This window comes from Amblyomma americanum, chromosome 2 (assembly GCF_052857255.1).
Source record: "Amblyomma americanum isolate KBUSLIRL-KWMA chromosome 2, ASM5285725v1, whole genome shotgun sequence".
NCBI classification, from domain to species: domain Eukaryota; kingdom Metazoa; phylum Arthropoda; class Arachnida; order Ixodida; family Ixodidae; genus Amblyomma; species Amblyomma americanum.
Genome location: NC_135498.1, coordinates 29,651,622 through 29,673,249, shown reverse-complemented (window position 1 = coordinate 29,673,249; position 21,628 = coordinate 29,651,622). Strand labels below are relative to the sequence as shown.

Sequence of the window (21,628 nt, the reverse complement as noted above, 5' to 3'; positions counted from 1 at the left end):
GGAAAAACCGGCGCTTACATGAACCCAATACGCCTGGCTGTTGAGTTATCGGGTCGAAAACCGGTACTGGGTTCATGTAAACGCGCGCCGGGTCGGCAGTCGACGGGTCTGGTCGTGTCAACTCCGCCGCAAGGGGTAGGGGACTCAACTCGACCCTGACCCGATGTGCTTCTAAACGCTGTCGGGTGGAAAAGTAGGGTTATTGAGAGGCGAGAGGATAAATGCGAACTTGCTTTTCACGTGCGCCGTCGCACCTCCGATACAGCGATGGCGTGCCTCAATCTTGGAGGCTGCTACTGCTTGCTCGACGCTAGGTGTCGCTAGTTGAACCACTAAAATCGAGTTCATGTAAACACCCACTGGTTGAGTTGGACTGACCATGCTCAACCCGACCCCCGAATCGACCCGACTCTATCGGGTTCATGTAAACGGCTAATGGCGTAGACTGATTGTCATGACGTAGCGATTAACCTCCTTTTACTGAGGCACTTGCCAATCACCTGCGATTTCACGCTATACTCGCGGACAACTATCTGTGGCAGTGCAACAGCCCACATCAAGGGGAGAAAGGACAGTCTCCTTCCCTTTCCTGCTCAGCCTCTGCTGCACTGCAACTGTGACGTCATGAGAACCGGTCGAAGCAAACGTTCGCCTCTGGCTCCAAGCTAGTGAAACCAGAATGTGTGAAACATCGGTTCTCTAACGAATCTTTGGTCAAGTGTCGCTCTTCCCCCCCCCCCCCCCCCAGTTCTCCACCTGAACAGGCCAGAATGTTCGCGTTATCAGTGCAGGTGCTGTCCACTGTACGCGGGTAAGCGTGGGTGCACCTTGTCTGCGGAAAGGCGCTCGCGGCTGGCAAAATCATCCAGTTTTGCTTCTGAACCGGTTTCGCATGTGTAAAGCGTTCCCAAAACGTCTTTTAGATACGCCTCGGTATGCGCCACACCTAGTAGCACCTCCTGCACTACGCTTCCAAAAGTCGCATATTGCAATCAGAAAAACGCTCGGAAGTGGCATTGTACAAGTACATATATAAAATATATAATACATAAAAGTATATAAAAAACAAAAAGGGTGCATAATGAGACTTTCCGGGAAACCAAAGTAGGTGCGGAATTTTCGCTTTCAATCCCGTCACGTCATGACAATTCAGGTGCGCTGCCGTTTTTGTGTACAGAAAGAGCACACGCAGTTGGCGTGGCTGCAGCTCCCATCTTTTCTATATTAAATTGCAATTTTGATTATTTCAAAAAATAAACTAATAGCAACTTTGTCCAGAACAGTTGGAAGTCGCTTGTGCAGTAACGAAATTTGCGTTCGAATTCACCACAAATAGCAACAGGACGATCTCGGTGCTTTTGCAAACCACACATCTCACCCTTTTACCCAAGTTTTATTTGTTCCGTTGTGAAATTATAAGCGGTGAAGGGGACATGAAACGAAGTATTTCAGCGGTAATTTAGTTACTGAAGCGACTATGGCCCATAAATAAACTGAAGAATTCGGCGACGCCGATAGAAACAAACGTGCGCAGTGGTCCTCGAAGAGGAACCTCCAGGATGAGGCGCTAAAAACAACTACAACCCAGAATAATGTCGAAATAGTTGCAACTGGCTGCAAACCTTCCAGATAACGCTGATCGCATCTCGCCAAACAAAGTGATATTCCCGCTCGCCAACGGTTTTGAACTCGAACAAGTAGTTCAACAGTTTAGCGGCATTACTTCTGTCAAAGAGGCATCAGCCGGATGCTTAAACGAAAAGTAAGGTCAACAGCAGCAAAGACAATGCAAAATAAACACTGGCAGCGCAAACAGCTTTTCACAGAGGTCGCGTCGTCCAATCGGCGTCCACACTCATACACGGTCACCAGGCTTGTATTGCGTGTGGCGATGGAGGAATACGCGGAATACGGAATAGCCGGCCGAAGTGGAGGTGTTCCCAAGGTGTGTCAAAAGATGACTCACACTTATCTGTTCTGGCTAGGCGAAACGAACACTGGTTCTAACTACAGGCTGTATACCCCCACCCTACTATTGTAAATGTATTTTCGCAGAAAAAATGCCAGGCAACTTAGGGGGACTCAAACCGAAAAACGTACTTTGAGACCAGCACGATATTCAAAGAAAGTTCTGGGCCCTGCTTTTTGTTTTCGGGAAACCTAATAATGTCGTGGTGTCGCGGTCAAGCAGGGGCCAGGTTACGTAACTGTCAATTTGGAAAATTGTCAAAAACTTCTCACAAAGGTGTTAATAAGCCTTGCTCCTATTGGTCGGTCGTGGCCGGCGGCCATATTGCTTTTTTTGCATCATGGGTGGCTGCAGATGACGTCACGGATGTGGCAGAAGTGATGACGTTGCACATCTAATTATGCAGCCGCTATTTGACACTTTTTGTCACAGTTTTGAGGCCATCAATTTGACCGTTGCCTTTGTGACAGAAAATGGCGGCGGTACGACTGAGGCGGCTGCGCAAGCGCGAGCAACGGCGAAGGAGGGCGCACAAAGACGCGTTTGACTTGCCGGACGAGCTGTTTCGACTGGATAAGCAGAGTGTGGAGTGGCTGTGTGACGAACTGGGGGGTTTGCGTGCGTGTGCGCTATCGGTGCGGCGGCAGGTGCTGTGTGCACTGCGGTTCTTTGCCACGGTCGGTTTTCAGGCTGCCGTCGGCATCGCACAACCGACGGCAAATGCGTGCAGAAGAGAAGGTTCCCGCGGTCACCTCTGTGCCACAGATATATAAAATACGCTTATGCTGGCAAAGCACTTTATTTTTCCCAGCAAATCGCACTTCGTGGTCGTTTTCTTCTTCCCAAGGGGAAACAAACCACACATCACATACTGCAACACCTCACCTGTTGGCATTTTAGTCATCGATCGAAAGAGGCAAAAAACAGACTTCAAGTTGTTTTCGTCAATTTCGTACCAAGCGCTTCTTGCAAGTTCGCTCCGCAGGCACGTAGTCTTCACTGCATTAGTTTTCTGCGCACTTAGGTCAACCACACAGTAGCTTGACTTGAGACACCGCGTAGAATCGGCTGCTTTCGTGCAAAGTGGCTTAACGTTTCACCGCTGTCAGCGCATCCCCGCGGCAGCAAAAGTTAGTACCCACCAGCCAATTTAATAGCACAACTTCGAACGCTTTGTTTTCCTTATTTTCAAACACAATGTTTTGGCAAAATAAACTATTATTTTCATCGTTGCTCATTTCTTATTAAAATTAAGCAGACGGCCCCTCGAATGCTCTCGGGGCACCGCCCTGCTGTAATTGGCTGATTCCTCGTTGAGTCACGTGGTGATATCTCGTGTAGTCATTTCGACGTCACTGTCAATAACTTGACAGAATTTGTCACAGTTGCGTAATCTGGCCTCAGGTGTCAAATTTACACACCTCGAGGAGAAACAAGTTCCCTCCTTTTTGTGGCACTGAAGTGCTGATATCTATTGACAAAAAAGTTCAAATCTGAGTTGCCTTGCAGCTGGTGAGCCCTCTTAAACCCAATTTCTATCATAGCAGGCCAGTAAGTATTTGGCAGTTTCAAATGGATGCAAACTACATGCTGTTTTTTTCTGCTCAAGATCAAAAACAAAGAAAAGTGTGCTTAAGAAACAAACACTTTATTCAAGTTCATGCAAATGTTACACTATACAAATGAAGTGTAATGGTTTGCTTTTCTTACTAAGACAATTTCACTTGAAGCAATTGATGCGGGATGAAGCACTGATCGCAGGACATGAGGCGATGGGAGAGGAAAAGCACATCATGTCTGACATGAAGGATGGTTCTACTAAAACAGTTTTCGTGTGCACAGTTTGTGAAGGTGATGAGCACGACGGTAGAATTCATTCAGGTCAACAAACAGAATGGAGCAACAAATGCAGCCAATGCAGAGGAACACATTTCACAGGGCACTTCTTAGTAAGGCCTTGCTCTTCTGTCACCTCTGTCTCCCCTGGAAAAAAAAAAAAAAAATTAAACTGCACAGCTGTACACTGACTCCTGATGCTCATGCTATTCATCTGGACAAAAACAAGCATGCTCAATTTGGTTGCAACAGCAAGCTTTGGAGTCTACATGGGCAGCTGAGAAGTGCACCTACCCAGGTCCACCACGCATAGGTCCACCTCGGCCAGGGCCTCCACGTCCTGGTCCAAAGCCACCTCCGCGGCCACCCATAGGTGGACCTCCACCACCCATGGGACCTCCACCACCTCGTCCACCCATGGGGCCACCGCCTCCACGACCACCACGATCTCCACCACGGCCTCCACGGGGCCCGCCCCGCATGCCGCCTCGCATTCCAGGTGGCCCATTATCAGGTCCACCAGGCCCACCTGGACCATCGCGCGGTGCTGAGCACCGGTTGCACTGTACTCGCCATGAGAAGTTGTTGTTCCCGCATGCCCTGTGACAATAGAGAGCAGATAAAAAAAGTCATTTCACCCCAATGCACATATGAGGCACAAGTTTAAAACTGAGGGCCAACTAAGTAAATAAACTTGTGAAGAGAGGTGCGCCTGTTACCGTATTTACACGATTTAGTCGACCCACAGCTCGTCCTAACATCGTCGTGCAGCAAAATCCCACACTTCGTAAACAGCCACGTCACGACATCGCGTGGAACAGCTAAAATTTTGCCTCACTGCAGCTGCCACATCTTTATCACCCATTGCGAACGTCGAACTTGCTGCCTGGCGCGCAGTTGTTTGTTTATTCGGCATCAAGAATGACAGCCACCTCGAATGTAGCCATGAACGAGCGTTGGTCGCTTACCGGAAACGGAGCGCAAATGACAAAGCACATTAATAACTTGTGAAACGTGGCCGGCAGTAGTCAAATGAGTCAGAGCCAAAGAGAAACTACGAGTAAGCGGCGTCAGCTCTTCCGTCGACTACCGACACTCCCCGGCGCTACTGTGATTGGAACAGCGGCCCTTCCATAACCATCGACGTTCTGAAACTGAAAGTGAACAACAACAAAAAAACCTAGACGACGCCTATTAGGAGTAGAACACGAATGAGTTATCAGGCCGCTGCCGCTTATCAGCAACCACAAATGGGGAGTGCGCTGGTTCCGGTTTTGCTGCTTATCGACAGCCACCATCGGCCGCGGCGCACACGGTGGGGATGGCGGTTCTGAGAGTTGACATAGCAGCTGCTCAAGGCCAGCACCAAGAGCGATGAGACGGAGCCACACAGAAAAAATGTAACCATGCTGTAGCATGACTGATATCTCGTTTGTCTCGCCTTTATGGTGCGATGCTTTGGTTTCGGTCGACCCCCCTACTTCGGATTTCTAAATTTTGCAAAATAGGTTGACTCACAATTGTGTAACTACGGTATCTCTTCTGGTGCAATGGCATGAGAGGTTGCACAAGTCAAAGCAGCTATAGCATGGAAGGCGCAAACTACTCACGGGTTGGGGCACTTCCAGTCACCGTCGCGGCCACCCATGCCTCCATCAGGGCCTCCTCCACGACCTCCGCCGCCCCTAGGGCCACCTCGACCACCACGGGGTCCTCCACGACCACCCATGCCTCCACCGAAGCCTCCTCCGCCTCCGAAAGGAGTTTTGCGCTGGGCCAGCTCCACACTGATCTTGCTGCCCATGAATTCCTTGCCTGCACAAGAGTAAGAGAAAAAGAAAAAAAAAAACAAGAACGGACAGGCAGGGAGGTTAACCAGACAATGCCCAGTAGGGTACCCTACACGTGTAGAGGGAAGCGTAGGGAAAAAAAAAAGGGGGAAGAAAGAGTGGCAACGAAATGAGCTTTTCATGTGTCCATAGACCACTATGAAAAGGGGACAGAGGCCCAACAGTCAATGAACTACAAGTCAGTCTAACTTTTACTTACCAGCCCACATCAGTATTCAACCCTCCCCTTCCCTCCCACTGACTTGCCAGATCCTTATATAAAAAAAAAATTTCTAGAGTGCATGAGACTAAAAAACAAATTGACTCAGAATTAAAGTGCTTTGCTACAAAATGATCAAGGTTGTGCTCACCATGGAACCATGTGATGGCAGAGCTAGCAGTTGGAGGGTCGTCATAGGTGATGGTAGCCTCTCCCTTGCCTTTGCCTGTAATCTTGTCCTTGTAGATCCAAATCTTGTTCTTTCCAGTCTTTTTATCAATCTGTCATATAACATATTAAGCATTGCGCACTCATACACAGATAACTTCCCTGACAACAATTCAAGCCCACCCCACCACGAACCAGAGCAAGTAGGAAATTGGTACACAAGCAAGACTCCTCACCTTGATCAAGCCAATAGCACCGAAGTGTTCAGCCAGCTGCATCTCGCCAACATCCTCTGGCAAGTTGGAGACAAATATGGTGTCTGCCATCTCCTCGGAAGGTCCTACAAAACCAGTGCCACAGTGCACCCTAATAAGCAATTGATGGTCTTTGCTGCATCAAGAGGCAACCTCAAAGCATACACAGAGTGCCATAACCATTTCAACAAAAGATCCCTGCTCTGCAGTATTATGCTTAGTGAACTAAACAAATCAGTATTGCGAGACTGAACTAAACAAATGTGAACTGAGGTTGTGACAGTGAGTAAACTGCCTTGGCTCCTTAACTTACCAAAAGTGTTACCACTGGATGGGAAAGCTACTTAATGCATCTAGCAGATGGCCACTATTAGTTCTCCAGCTTTTTCAAACATTGTTGCAAGGAGCAGGCATCACAGTGCATTACACACATGAGCCGTGAAAATGTATGAGAGAACTTTCGTCCCAATTCACACATCTATGAATGAAAGTAGGAATAAGCACTGCACTGACAACAATGCAGGCCGTTTACAAAAGCTTGATTCTTGTCTCCTGTGCTTTGATTTTTAAGCCATGAACACCACAGCAGCAAAGTACAAGCATGTTTTTTTTTTCTTTTCCGCATGGTCTTTTAGAGGCATAGAGACCAACAGATACAATTGAGGTGAGCCCCAGCGAAATACACAATATGCATTTTTAAGTCCCTCTCATGAAACACCAAACAATGTAAAAAAAAGTTTCCACACCAAACTGATCTGCCTGGGAGTCGATACTGCAGTTAAAAGCAGTGGATGTACACATCCTAGCATAATATCCGCTACAAATATGACCTTACGAGTCTTGCAGATCCTCTCACTGCATAAAGTATTGTGTGCGTTGTGAATGCTATGAATGTATACCACTGGCAGTCAATGCACCAACGGAGCTAGAACTTCGGGTTGCACTCCATATACAGCCATCACTGATGAGGCTGAGACATCTTGACCACCTGCCAGTCATTCCACACACAAAAACATGTTTTGTTAGTAGAGTAAGGTAGCAAGGTCGGAACATTGTAGGCTGGAGATGGTCGTAGCACTCATTAGCATTTTCTAAGATGGAACTACTTTACACTTTCATTAGTCTTTAGCCCAGATGATGGCACGCTGTATGGTACAGTGTAGCTAACAACAAATATCTCAAACACTGAGTCACCACCACCAGCAACCAGTCTCAAGGCCAATACAGTAAAACCTCGTTGATGCAAAAGTATCCGGGAAAATGCATGATCCAAACTACCTAATTCAGAAAAATTTAACTGCTGATAAGTATAAAGGCATTCATGGACACTTTCGTTTCATAAAAATGTCACAGCATTTCTTGGCACAAGGCCTGAACACCTTTTCTAGTGCTCGCAGAATTCAGACCTCATCCGTTTTCTTAAGAGCGAAATAAACTTCGCAACACATCCAGTCAGTCGACAGCAATGGCAAAAGCAGCTCAAACTAAGCCATTTTTAGGCTTCGCCCTTGCCCTTAGGCACTGCGAAGAAGCCACAGCACAACTCTTCACATTGTCTCTCCGCAGAACCGACCTGCTATTATGTTAGTGCATTTTTTTTTTTTCCCCTAGGACACCTCACCCCAAGCACCTTGTTACTGCAGAGAAGCTACCACTGCAGGTGACTGCCAATACTTTTCAGCGCCTGTCGTGTGCCCCCATGTTAGGCTCAATCATATGCTTCCATGTGTGAAGTTGGTTGCGAGACACCTACGACCAGAATTTGTTTAGCCCGGGAATATAACTGCGAGTGAAATAACCTACTCTACAGGACATTTTAATGCAATTTTGAGCATATGAACCGGGACATATCAACGGGGTTTTACTGTAATAATACCTAAATTCCTAGATGGTAATGAGCAAGTTTCAGCAATGAAGGCTAGTAGTAGTGAAGTCTCATCATAGAAAATACTTGGGTAAAATCGAAGTCTGCCTACATTTACAGTAGAACCTTGTTAATCTGGAGTCTTGAATCGTGAGAAACGTTCGAGATGAGGGGATTTTTTAAGTACCAAAAATGTCGCACAAGCATGCCAGTTTTACACACTGCCGCACAAACGCCCCCAGCAGTTGTCAATGTGGGACTTGTCGATATGGTGGTTTATTACACCTAAGGTCATGTTTCCTTGTGAATGTTTCAACACCTTATTAAATGCTGCTACTGTGAGACCGTTGTCATCAGCATTTTGGTTAAAACATGCTTGTGCATCTCCTTTACTGTTCAATGATTGGTAAAGCTCACGCTTAGGTCTTCTGCCATCTGCATGAGCATGCGAAGCACAGAATTATTATGCAGGATATTAATATATTATGCAGGATACACATCTCAGAGCACTTAGATTCAGAGCACATCAACTACTTTGCTTCCCAGTTAGGCACACTTTTTGTATTGCCTTCAGGCAAAGCAATAAAGTCCTGTGCCGTAGGAGTTTTTTTAACGCTAGACACTTTCACAAAGAATGTGTGCAAAAGCACTCGCACTGCAGCTCGCCTCAGAACAGGTAAGAAAGCCGAGGCGCGCCATAAGCCAGCGAAGAATAGAAATGCCGGTTCAGGCTACCCTCTCACAGACGCAGCGCTACTCAGAGAAGGATAGCCCTGCTTAGCCGATATGGTGTGTGCTTTCATCACGAGAATAGGAGGCTGCAACCAGTCATTTATCTGAGTAGAGGCCCACTGCACACCATTCCCAGCATGTGCATGAAACTTGTGCATAAGGAAGGCAGGAACTATGTGTGCAAATTGGCTCTGCTAACGAAAATTCGAACTGCGAACCATTCACCCGGCTCATCTGTACTGATGGTCACTGTCCTGGTTGAGCGGTATAGCATGAGAGCAAAGTCCCGGTAACCTCCAAAGCACACTTTGTGCCGGAATCTAAACGGACCACACTCAAGCGTGGAAGGCAGGTAGTGCGCCGTTCAATCGCCCCTGACCTCTACTGGCCTTGGTTGCGTCGTAACACACCTACTTTGATAATTGTGCGCGTCGAGATGTTACGCCGCAGGAAACTACAAAAGAATGCGCTGTAGACACACATTTCCCACTTTTGGTTAGCTGTGGCAGTAGAAACGTCTGTTTATATGTGGCCACATATGGCAAATGAGATCGAATTAACGAGGTTCTACTGTAGAAACTGACCAGTATTCTCAGTGCATGTAAACAAATTCACGCAATGCACACTGACACACCGTGGAGAAGAGCTGCACTTTGGGATAACGCCGGCGAGCTTCAATGCAAGCAAATTGTGCTCCGATATAATTGCTACATGCACATGGATTTGCTTCAAAGAGATGCCGGCATTATTCAAAATGACAACTCTTCTCCAAAAAGCACAAAATAAAACCTATGCCTACACCCCGAGTGCACAATTGTGCACGAAAAGTGAGGAATGCGCAGCTGTAGAATAAAGGGGCAGAAACAGTGTTGCAAGACATTTCAAGACTGGTTGCTAAACACTCAACACCAGCAGTGCCTACTATCCACGAAAATACGCTTCCAGCAGTGCCCCGTTCACGAGGGGCAGACCCATATCTATAGCAGCAGTTTGCAAACCCGTCGCGATCATACCAGACACCGGACCTCAAAAACCTACAGATGTGCACAGAATGCATCAAAAGGCAGTCAGTGAAAATACCCTCAGCACCAGCCCTAGTGGCGGCATTGCGAAACCACGACTAGGAAGTGCTCCATCATCAAACATCTGTGACACTTAACTTGCAATCTTGAGAACAGCTGTTGCACATGCACCACATGGCACACTCTTGCTTGGCGTAGCTGCAACTTCGACAGCAACCTCATTTCACAAAGACCACTGCCACAAAGCACCCCATGGTGCAGCAATGCCATATGCTTTGCCTATGACGCTACACACAGCTTCTACCCCTAAAGAAGCTGGCCCCAAAAGAACCACCACTTCCCAATGTTAATAAACTAGCACATGAGAAATATGCATGTTCTCTTACCCTGTTAACCTTAACTTCCACACATAAACAGCCCTGCTGTGTCACACTATTGTTTTTGGTAGCCTCCCCAGACTAAACCCTGGCCCACTCATTGCTCAAACAATGGTTTTAGTGTGCAAATGGCTTTTCAGTCAAACTTCAGCCAAAGCAGACATGTAAGCTGTGACTCTGCTTGCTGAGTTAGCAGTCCAACCGGGAAGCCATAAATCAGCAGGCAATGAATTTTTTTGGTATGGTATATATGGGGTCCAATGTCCCACAGTGACATGGGCTATGAGGGACACCACAGTGGAGTGCTCCAAATTAATTTCAACCCCCTGCAGTTCTTTTAATGTTTGCAGATATCGCGCGGCACACCGGCACTTTACATTTGCATTTCACCGCCATCAAAACACTGCCGGGATTGAACCAGCTGATGCGTTCACATCTGTGAACAAGCAAAGGCTGTTAAAACACCATGGATGTGCTGCAACAATGAGTACCTTTCCATTTCAGCTTATTGCACGTTTCGCACCACAGGACCACACAGTTCAGAAGACCAGGGTTTTGGCACTGCAGCCACACGTTGTGATGGATGGATATGAAGAGCACAGGCTTGTGGCTTTGCATACGATAACCACACATGCCTGTGGCCCCAGCATAAAAGAGGCAGCCTTGCTGCTTTCAACAGTGAGGGTACAAGGCCAAGGTGGATGTTTGCTCCATGTCACCTTTGATTTTATGCATGACCACATGCAGCCAACTCAATGGTAAGAGTTCTCTACACATTCCTATGTATCAAGGTTGCACACTGCACCAAGTACAGGTGTTGTAACCAACCCATATACAAATGTACCACCATGATTACACTGGAAAGCATTTTTTTTTAGTTGTGTGGGAACAAATTTGAACGATGGTTCATTCCACTTCATGCTGCAAAGATTCCAGGTACACGCAATCTTTGTATTCCCCCGTATTCCGGTTCGTATGCTGGCAAAATATGTGTTGGAACAGAAGCAATAACATTGAACCCGCACAGCCTTAGGCTGGCAGCGAAACCTGACTGACTGCAGGAAATCACCAAAAGCTGCTTTGACAGGACTGAACAACCCATACAGCCACATGTGCAACCATTCTTGGATTCACACCAAGTAACCTTTCGCTTACTGGCATCACATCACACGACATGATGCCTTCGTTCCATTCAACAAAAGATTGGAACAGCCACTACAACCACAGACACCCGACAAATCCGCTTCTAACCACACAAACCAGTCTTGACCATGCCTTGCAACACTAACCACAGATTCGTAATGAAAAACATGAATCTTCTGTTGCAGCCCTATAGCTGTGAAACAAAGGTACCACAACCCATAGATATAAATAAAAAGAACCAAGAGGCCCTAATACTGAGACGTATGTGAAAAAATAAGATTTTTTTTGTTTGGGGGAGAGCACTGCTACGAAGCCCTGAAGCATAGGTTGACAATGTATGCTATGTAACGTACATATACATAGATAAATATAAACTCAAAGCAACACCATGAGGTGATGCTGTTACCTTTGTTGTAACTTCCCCTGCCACCGGGACCACCTTGATTACTAGAGTGTGAAGCAGACATCGATTTGTTAGGCCTCCCTCCTTGCGACACTCGCGGGGCAGGGAGTAAGTGCCCCCTGCGGTCTCCTGCTCTCACATTTTGCAATGGCGGCCCCCCGCCCTGGACCATCCCGGCCGAAGCCGGGAGGTCCGTTGAGGGGGGGCCAGGGGAGAGAACAGTAACACACCCTGCAACGCCCAAGACAAGACAAACGCCTGCGCAGCAAGCCCCGCCCTCTTGACCACGGCCACCGTTATGCAAGGAAACAACCAGAGAGGGCACCAAGACAACCCACACTTGAAATCCAGTTACCAGACGCGTGGTGGCACTATCCCGTATTTAGGCAACCACGACACACACAAAAACAACACTTAGTCTGAGCACCACACGCACCCCTAAGGGCACTTTTATGTCTCGGGTTGTGCAAAACCACCGAAAAACTGTCGCTTTCTTTTTCCTTTTCTTAATGCACGCCCTCTGCCAGCAAGACAATTCCATCTGGCTTCTTTACACCACAATGCACATCACATATGAGAATGGGCCCCATCATTAAAAAAGCCCATGGAGTGTCATGCAGGCAAACCCTATACTACCACTTAAACCACAATGTTCGCACACCCGAGGGATGCAAAAGCAATTTACGCGAAGGAAACAATGGCTATGCAGATGCTACGATCTTAAACCCATGAGCGACTCTTTGTGCAATCTCATGCGTTACTTCACCAGAGTCCTCCAGTGCCATGCATGCATGGGGTGCTTTGCAGGTCACCCTGTCTGACTCATGTAAGCAGTAAACCGTAACAAGTAGGCACTTTTAACAGCAGTTTTTATGAATGCGCTGCACGCCTAACAAATTTGAAGGTTGAAAGCAAACTTTTAAATGAATTAACAGGTGAAAAAAAAAAAAAGCATGAACAGAAGGAAAACATACCTGAATCCTCCTCTTCCTCCACGGTCACCATACATGCCTGGCCCACCTGCAAGCAAGGACATAAGCAGCACATGAAAGAATGCATAGAAAGACCGCCAAATAAAAACTGGGCACTACAGTTGTAGAGGTGTGCGAATAATGCGTGAACAATAGCTGATGACATTTAGGGGATTCCAAAATTGGCCAACGAAGGCTCAGAACTGCTTCAATCATGCAAACTTCATTCAGAGCTGTGTCTTCCATACGTTTAAGTATCAATGAAGACAAATTGAGACAAAAAGCGCAACACAGGAAGCATAACTGCCATAACACAAACCTTGTCATGCAAGCAGATGAACTGTATTTCAATTTATCCTCCAGACTACTATTCCAACGCTCCTTTGCTGCCCCAGACACCACATACATTAGTTGCCGATAGCACAATGATGCACTGTTGTGAACTGTCAACAACTTGTGGCAGTAGTCACAAACCGCAAATATGAGGTCTATGGTGTTTAGAGCAGCCATGGCACATATCAATAGCAACACCAAGCAAGAACAGAAACGTCATGTCAAGGTGTGTAAACGAGTTTTTGCCTCCCAAAGTTACTGACTAGCAAAATCGTATTTGTGCAAGATCCAGCAAATTATAAGATTCTAGTCAAACCAGGCAGCACAAGTGTCCCTCTGGGCACACCCACCTTGGCCACCACTGTATCCACCAGGACCTCCATATCCACCTGGTGGTGGTCCCCCATAGCCACCACCTCCACCAGAGGGCGGCCCCCCAGGTGGGCCTCCATGGGGCCCAGGAGGGCCACCCCCCGGAGGTCCACCCCGTCCGTAGTCCCCACCCCCATAGCCACCGCCACCGGGTGGCCCAGACTGCGCACTGGGCTGTGGCTGGGGGGGACCGCCTTGGCTTCCATAGCCACCACCTGGTTGTGGTGGCCCACCCATCTGCCCAGGGCCCTGGGTCTGACTGTAGGGGGCACCGCCCGCTGCACCATAGCCCGAACCATAAGGGGCCGCACCGGTGCCTCCGTACTGGTGAGAGCCTGGCTGCTGTGGTTGAGCAGGTTGCTGGGGAGGCTGTGGCTGAGGTGCCCCGTAGCTGCCTGCTGCTCCATATGCCCCCTGGGGTGCCGGCTGCTGTGCACTGTAGCCCCCCGCCGCAGCTGGCTGCGCCTGTGCCCCGTAGCCAGCGCTGGCACTGGGTGGGTACGCGGCTGCACTGCTGGCCGCTGCCGGAGGAGGCGCCTGGGCCGCTTGGCCTCCATAGCCCCCGTAAGTTGCACCCTGCCCTGCGCACGGGACACGACCCCTACTCAACGGCCACCCTTGCCCTCTACTATGCTAGAGGACGGCCAAACATCTCTCTAGGCAGTTGCAGCTAAGCAGCCACACACACACACACACTCAAGGGCTTTGCCCAGTTGTACAGCAGTGATTACCAGAGATACCCTAAGGGTGGATTCACACGACCGACATGGTAACAGAATGATCGGTCACGATGTCTGATCCAAGGCCCATCCATCCGTGGTGGGCATTCACACGACGGAAAAAAGACAGAGAGGGAGGGGAGGGATGTCACCCTGCCTGCACAATGGGCTCCAGCGCGTACACCTCGCTCCTAGAGCCCTGCACGAGAGCCTTATGCGGGTGTGATCTCCAGTGTAGCTGTGGGATGGATGTTGGACGGAAGTGTGGCGGCTATGTACGCGGTGCTGGCCGTCATGCTTGACATGACAGAAGACTAAGATGCAAGTGGTTCTCTGTAGTGCAAGTGATCGCGATAACACTAATGACAACCGCATGAACATGCTGCGTTCTACCCCTGAAAGAGAACCACATGAATTGACGCTTCCATGCTCCTGGCAAGTCTCAAAAGCCGAAGCTTATACAGTGCAGCATGTAAGCATGCTCAAGACCTACAGGAAGGTGAGAAATAGCTCAACTGATAGTGGATGAGAATACTGCATGGAAGCGAGACAAAATTTCTTGAAATTATGGACTAGTGCAACAGCAAAATGAGACTCGCATAATACTGACGAGTTCCAGCAATATTTTTTTTATGCAACTGTGCATAAAATGCACACTGCTGCACATACTAAAATGTTCGCAAGAGAAAGTCAGCAGAGTGACCCACTCATTTGTGTGCACTTCGCAGCTAAACAAGTCAGTCCTTAAAACTCTTTCTCACCTTCCTCCAGCATTCTGATGAAATATGTTACGCTCTGCATGCTGGCCGCATCGCGAATCGTTGCTCATGAACTAAGTCGGAACAGCGGAAATCGCAGACATTGGGTTACATTACGCCAATCCACGAGGCCGCACCGCGATTTCGTTAGCCGTGTGAATCCACCTGATAATGCATGCCAATCAATCTTTACAAACTTAACACATTTCCCCAACGTATATGCTACAGCATCTCTCCTTAGTCAACAAAGCTGGCGCTTCTGGTGCTCTGGTAACAGATGCAGTGGCAAAGGTTACGCGTGTGGACTGAATAATGTACCTAAATCAGGTCACATGTTAGACAAAAACACACAACACAAACATATTAACGTTTAGTAACCATTTGTGCTGAAGCACGAGTGAAAATCAGAAAGTACTGCAAAAGCAACCATGCCTCAAGGACAGACATTTGAAGTGAATTAGTGAACATGACAGTGTTACCAATGGCAAGAATAATACAGTAAAACTTCGTTAATTTGGAATTCAAGGGGATGGGAAAAACGTGTTATCTGTTTTTCAAATTATTGAATGGGCCCGCCCACAGAAAGAAATTTATTCTGTAGAAACGTGGCATCTCAAAAACTGCGACAATGGAGATTTTTCGCTCCTCCGGCAAATGCTCCAATTTGCGATTGCAATCTGGAGTGTCTTAGCCAGAACTGCTTCATAATGGCAAGGGTAACTGTGGCTTCTTTCAGTGTGTGATGCGTGTAGCATGCGTTTTTTATTAGATGTGGCATTGTGCGAGGAGGCTTCGCCGCACTAACTGCACTTCACAAGCGCAGTTTCAGCCCGCTGCGTGGAAGCTCCACGCCAAGGGAAGTACACATTAGCGCTCCAGTGGCAAGATGCCTTTGAAAAAAGTACACAGTGGTTATAAACGGCAGGCTCGGCTGGCCGGTCAATACGTGCGACCAACAGCTGCTGTTGTCATAGGATGGTGGCGAAGCTCCGAAAATAAAACTACGCTGCTAACTCTCTGCTCATCGATAGGTCATCATGCCTTCCATCATGCGCACGTCAGAGGGAAGCAGGAAACAACGTAATGTGCATGCAGTTTAGGTTCGTGGACAAATATTTGGATGATTGCTTGTCTAGCAGATCATACCTTGACACAGTAGCACTTCGGAGGCCCGTCCGAATTAGCCGAATTGACAAGGTTTTACTGTACTAACGTTGACTCTAGAGTATGACATACACTACGTCACAAGATACAAGAGCAGAGAAATACGAGAGAAACGGAATGGACAGGCCCTACTGGCGTATGCACAAGAGGTTTGGGGCTGCACCCACAAACAACGCTAGAGTTAGTCACGTAAAACATTTACTGAAAATGTTCAGAAAAAAAAACCTTGGCCAGTTCGCACATTAGTGAGAGGGGATCGCCGACCACTGTATTCGCACACCTCTAACCAAAAACAATATCCAGCAGTGACTAGCCACAAGTAAGTATACTGCAAACAGCATGCAAGCTTTTGTCACAAATGCCACATCAAGACGTGTTAACTATAAGTAGTAATGCCCACACAATATGATTTGACTTGTGCGCATCGAGGCCCAGGTGGAAAGCTGCTCAGTGAAAAGAGGCGATATATATGCCAGCCAGGTGTTGGACTGATGCCAAGCCGGGCTAACAGCTGTCTGCTATGCCTTCTTCACGCTACTTACCCACTGGACACAACTGTAGAGAAGATGCCGGCAAAAAAAAAAAAGTTGCAGCAGCGAATTCTCACCCTGACTATAAGAGTTGGGCTGCTGGTAACTGCTGTATGACTGGCCCTGTTGTCCATACTGGTCTTGACCATACCCGGTGGCAGCAGGTGTGGAAGTCACATTGGATGTGGCACCCCACATGGGCTGCTGCTGTGGCTGCTGAGGTTGCTGTGGCTGCTGCTGCTGAAAATGAAACAGAACAGCTAAGCTATCCCACCTTGTGAACTAAGCCAACCGCAAAGTTCCAAAACAATGCGCTTGCTAACAGCTTTCTCATACATTCCCTGACTACCAAAGGCTACAAGGCTGACTACAAAACGTACCTCGAACTTTGCATGTGAGAGAAATTTCACAATGTTTGCTGCAACCTCAGTACTTATTTGAGCATTGGTATCAAGTGTTCATCAAAATAGTGCTGATCAATGGCTGTATGTCAAGCACCTTGCTTTGTGGCAAACACAGAACACAAGTACATAGATGAGATCGTTCAAGTACAGCTATGCCTGGTATTTGATGACAGCAATAGTGGGTTCACCCCGCCGCGGTGGCTCGGTGGTTAGGGCGCTCGGCTACTGATCCGGAGTTCCCGGGTCCGAACCCGACCATGGCGGCTGTGTTTTTATGGAGGCAAAACGCTAAGGCGTCCGTGTGCTGTGCGATGTCAGTGCACATTAAAGATCCCCAGGTGGTCGTCTAAATTATTCCAGAGCCCTCCACTACGGCACCTTTCTTCCTTCTTTCATTCCCTCCTTTATCCCTTCCCTTATGGTGCGGTCAAGGTATCCGCCGATATACGAGACAGAGACTGCGCCATTTCCTTTCCCCAAAAACCATTATTATTATTAATAGTGAGTGCTATTCAACATGACGAGACGTCTTTTACGATGCAAGTGATCACTATCGCACATCAAGAACGGCTACAACTTGACAATGCTTTGTTCAATGGCTTGTTTTCGTCGGAGCATTAAGCACGTGTGTAGTGGCTCACCCCATATCCTGTGGTGGACTGGGTGTAGCCGGCCTGCGAGTAGTTTTGATCCACACTTCCATAACTCCCATAGGAGCCATACCTGGAAGAAATGTTCATGCAGGGGGTGAGAAAAAAGCAAGCAAAAACCCGCGAATTTCCACGAACTAGTATGGTGTAATGCACGGGGTTTGAAGGGCCCCTCACCAGGTTAAGATTTAAAATAGATAAGCCCCATCAACAAACGGGGCCATTATGATCACCTCTGCAAATGCAAAATGTTAGCTATCTGCATGAAAGATAGTGAAAAATCAAATGAAAGCCTGTTCATTCTTTTCACGAAGCCTATCCTGCCATCCACTCAACTGGAACCACCTCGAACTCTTAATAATACTTTCCAATGAGCAACCAGTCTAACACGAGGAAATGTACTTAAAAGACGACAAAAAGTTATAACTGCACTTATAACTAGGGGTCGGGCTGAGGTTTCAACCAAAAAACACCGATAACAAGCGCTGAATTTATTTTTTAAATTCGGTTTTAACCGAAAAAGGTCGGTATTTCTGGCATGCATGTCACAACTAACTGGCTATTAAGTACGGGTTACAGTAAGCCACAGCAGATTACTAAGAAAATGGAATCAGGAACGTGGTGAGACAAAGGTATCTTAGGAATTTAATGGAGTAACTGAGTTATGAGGCATTGATCCCCGAACTCGGACACACCGTCCCAGATAGGAAAGCTCAACCACTTAGCTAAGCGCTACTGGCTAGCATAGTACAGTCTGCTCAGACAGACTTGGGGCCGTCGTTTCACTAAGTAGGTTTTTGCACTGCAAGCATGTAAGGACACTGAAAACCATGCATAAACGGCAGGAAGGTGTATCCTGGATTTCGTGAGTGCTCAGCAGCAGTTTCATTGCTGCCTCAGCATGCGCAGCATAGGGTGCGCGGTCCTCTCATTTAGCCCAGAGTGCAACCAGGATGTGACAGTCGTTTTTAGAACTAAACTTCCACTTACGTCTTGGCTCGTGGCCCAATTATTTAACTTCACCATTTTTACTTTTTGTTACAACTATAAGACTTTCTTTAGAAAAGACACCTTTTAAGACTGCCGTTTATGTCGCGCATACTGCTACATGAACGGCTGGTTTAAGAAAAGAAATGCTAATGAAAACTGTCACGTCACTTTTGACAGCACAGGGACATCATATATTTCAATGATAAAAAACGAAAATTTTTATGTCGAAAACTGCACTTGTCGACAAAAACCGAAAGTGGCAGTCTGAAATAAGCACTGGAAAAATTGAGCCCAATCTTCAATGCCACGTGCGTCACCCAATGAATACTAGCTAAGCCCGCCTTTGAAGGCTTTGCGAAAAAAATGGTAGTGTTTCAACATAGTTGAATAGAGTAGACATGTGAAAGCATGTGTTTAGCCTGATTGCCTCATGGTTTCGCTCTGCTGGGTCGTCGGCATGTTTGAAGATATTGCTCGGGTTAAGCTGATCTGATCTGTTCGTGCTGCAGATGGAAGCTGATAAGGCAGCGCGACACTGTGTTGCAGTTAAACACGAGGCATGATTGACTGCGGCAATAGCATAGTGCTCTCGTGCAGTGGCCGGCGAAGTTTATCTGTGCTGCCGCGGGTTCGAATCCCAGACGTGGAATTTATTTTATTTATTTATTCAAGGCTTCAGAGTTGGCCTAGCTTGTCTTGAAGTAGAGCTTTTGTTATAAAATAATGGTATCACGAGGTAAAGTGCTGACTAGCATCGATGACTGCTACTGCTTTAGGCAGTTCAGCTACGCCATAGCTGGGTCAGAAAAAGTCTTTTTTTGCAATAAACGAGAAGAAAGCTCGAACCAGCTCAGAAAAGCAGCGAGATGCATGGTATGCCTTAGGCCGGGGCTGCTTTGAATATTTCACTTATTTTCCTGCAACCAGTCAGCGCCACAACGCTTCCAAATATTGAACACACTAGGCCTTCTCTAGCACAGGTGGTTGCCATCTGAAATGTGCTCATCAGGGCGGGAAGTTTTATTTGTTTTCTGCTAAGCTGCCGCAGCTGCAGGAAATGGACAACTTGGCAGTGTACAAAAAAAAAAAAAAGGTGCGATCCACTTACCCAGCTGCCGCAGGCTGAGAGTTGCTGTAACTCCCGTATTCTGGAAAACAAGCGATCAAATCTGATTTTCTGGGTAACAACCCCTTTGGCACAAATAAGGTTACCCCATTGTATTTTATTAAATTGTACTTGGCGTTAAGGATATTTATTCTTCCTAGATTTTGCCCATCCTGCCTGGAGCATAAGTGGTTGCAGTATAGTGCAAAAAAAAAAGGTATGCGTAAATGCAGAAATTCAAATGCTTGTCACTACCATCAATATGGAGGCACAGGAACTGCAGAGTACCTTGCAATCTTTCAACTGCTCAGAAGCACAAGCAGGCATGGCACCACGCAACTACGATGGTCGTCTGACAGACGACCTGTTTACCGGACTCCTGTATACCTGTTTACCGGACTCCGTCTGCGCACGCGCAGTGGCTCCCCCTCACCCCAACAACGCCACTGAGCATGCGCGAGAGGGGTCCGGCAAACCGGTATATGTCTCGGGTATGCTAAAAACGTCCATTATAATCACGTCGACCAATACGATTACACTAACGCTTTCTAACAGAACAAAAAGAAAAAGGCCCAGGTTGTCAAAGCACTTACCGCGATAATACGAGTGTTCAGTACTCGCAAACCTTTTCTGGACTGTGCCTTATGTGAAAGGTCATGTTCAAATTGCACGAAGCTCAAACAATGAGTGGCGTAGCCAGTGCGTCGTGGCTACAGCAGGATTAGCGAGATTCATTTTTTTTTTTTTTGTGGGCGTAAACTGTAAGACGCAGAAAGAAAAAACAGGGTGCGCCGTTTCACAACTGCTGGGCAAGCTACGCAGTTGTGGAATGGCGCGCGTCCGGCGTCTATAATGTTTGCGCCCACAAAAACACGAGCCTCCAACTCACTCCGCTTTCTAGTCTGTCGGATTAGTAAAATGACTCGGCCACACACGCTCTGCGGCGATAAGAGATGAATTTATTCTTCACAAGGCCAATGGTGGCTTAAATCCGCCGAGTCGAGACCGTTCTGTAAGGTCGGTAATGGCCACATCACCGTCATACGCCAAAAATCCAACATGTGGAAGGGCGCTGGCGCGCCTATCTACGCCGCCGATGTATTCCTTGGTATTTCAGGAACAAGGCGACATAACTGCAGTGCGTTGGCACCGAGAAGGCGGGACGAAAAGAACATGGCGTCATCGTGGCCAGAACTACACAAACAACGAGCACCGAACCCTTGCCAGCGAACACAGGGCCATAAAATCGTCTAAGAACGAAATCAGCAAAACATACAATCACGATTTATAAAGGTGAAACTACGGACGACAGGCTCTTGCCACTCATCAGAGAGCAAGAAAGCCGGAGGAAAATAGGTGCAACTCAACCGAAGTGCGAAGAACCGGTCCGCCTCTAGCACTAAGCCTAACGCCGGTAAGCAAGATCGCAAAGGTGTAAGCTTCATCTCTTGTCTTGTGCAAGAACTTAAGCTATGCAGCGGCGTTGACTAAAAGTGGATACTCACGCGTAGCGTCAGCCATCGTTGATATTTATCTCAGCACTGAACGGATGAAACCACACCGCCGCAAACACGATCAAGAATGCGACGAGAATATGGCGGCGGAGACGACGAGAAAGAACGAAAAGCAACGTCATATATTCGGGCATGACGCTAACGAAGACAAGTAAACAAGGCACATGTTATGGCGCTACTTTTCAGTCAAAATTGTAACTTTGGTTGTAACCAAAGCTCGTTTAACAGCGTAACAAAGTTCCAACTTTAATAATAAATTCAACAAACCAACCGTTTATTGAGGAAGTAAAATAAGCATTAA

At 47.4% G+C, this 21,628-nt stretch overlaps 1 protein-coding gene across 4 annotated transcripts; it reads right to left on the bottom strand.

The window, feature by feature from the left end:
- Positions 1–3,596: 3,596 nt before the first annotated feature.
- LOC144120888 (uncharacterized) lies at positions 3,597–21,461 on the bottom strand. Of its 4 annotated transcripts, none has more exons than XM_077653674.1 (12): positions 21,319–21,461; positions 19,817–19,856; positions 17,710–17,791; positions 16,742–16,904; positions 13,472–14,074; positions 12,792–12,837; positions 11,821–11,861; positions 6,259–6,362; positions 6,006–6,135; positions 5,416–5,620; positions 4,100–4,405; positions 3,597–3,952 (listed from the first exon to the last, which is right to left on the bottom strand). In XM_077653674.1, exons 1-12 carry the CDS (start codon positions 21,332–21,334, stop codon positions 3,916–3,918), a joined length of 1,773 nt encoding a protein of 590 aa, XP_077509800.1. In that variant the 5' UTR covers positions 21,335–21,461; the 3' UTR covers positions 3,597–3,915. The 4 variants fall into 4 exon arrangements, with proteins under 4 accessions (XP_077509800.1, XP_077509801.1, XP_077509802.1 ...); XM_077653675.1 differs by having other exon boundaries at positions 16,742–16,901; XM_077653676.1 differs by lacking the exon at positions 11,821–11,861 and having other exon boundaries at positions 21,319–21,451.
- Between the last annotated feature and the right edge of the window lie 167 nt (positions 21,462–21,628).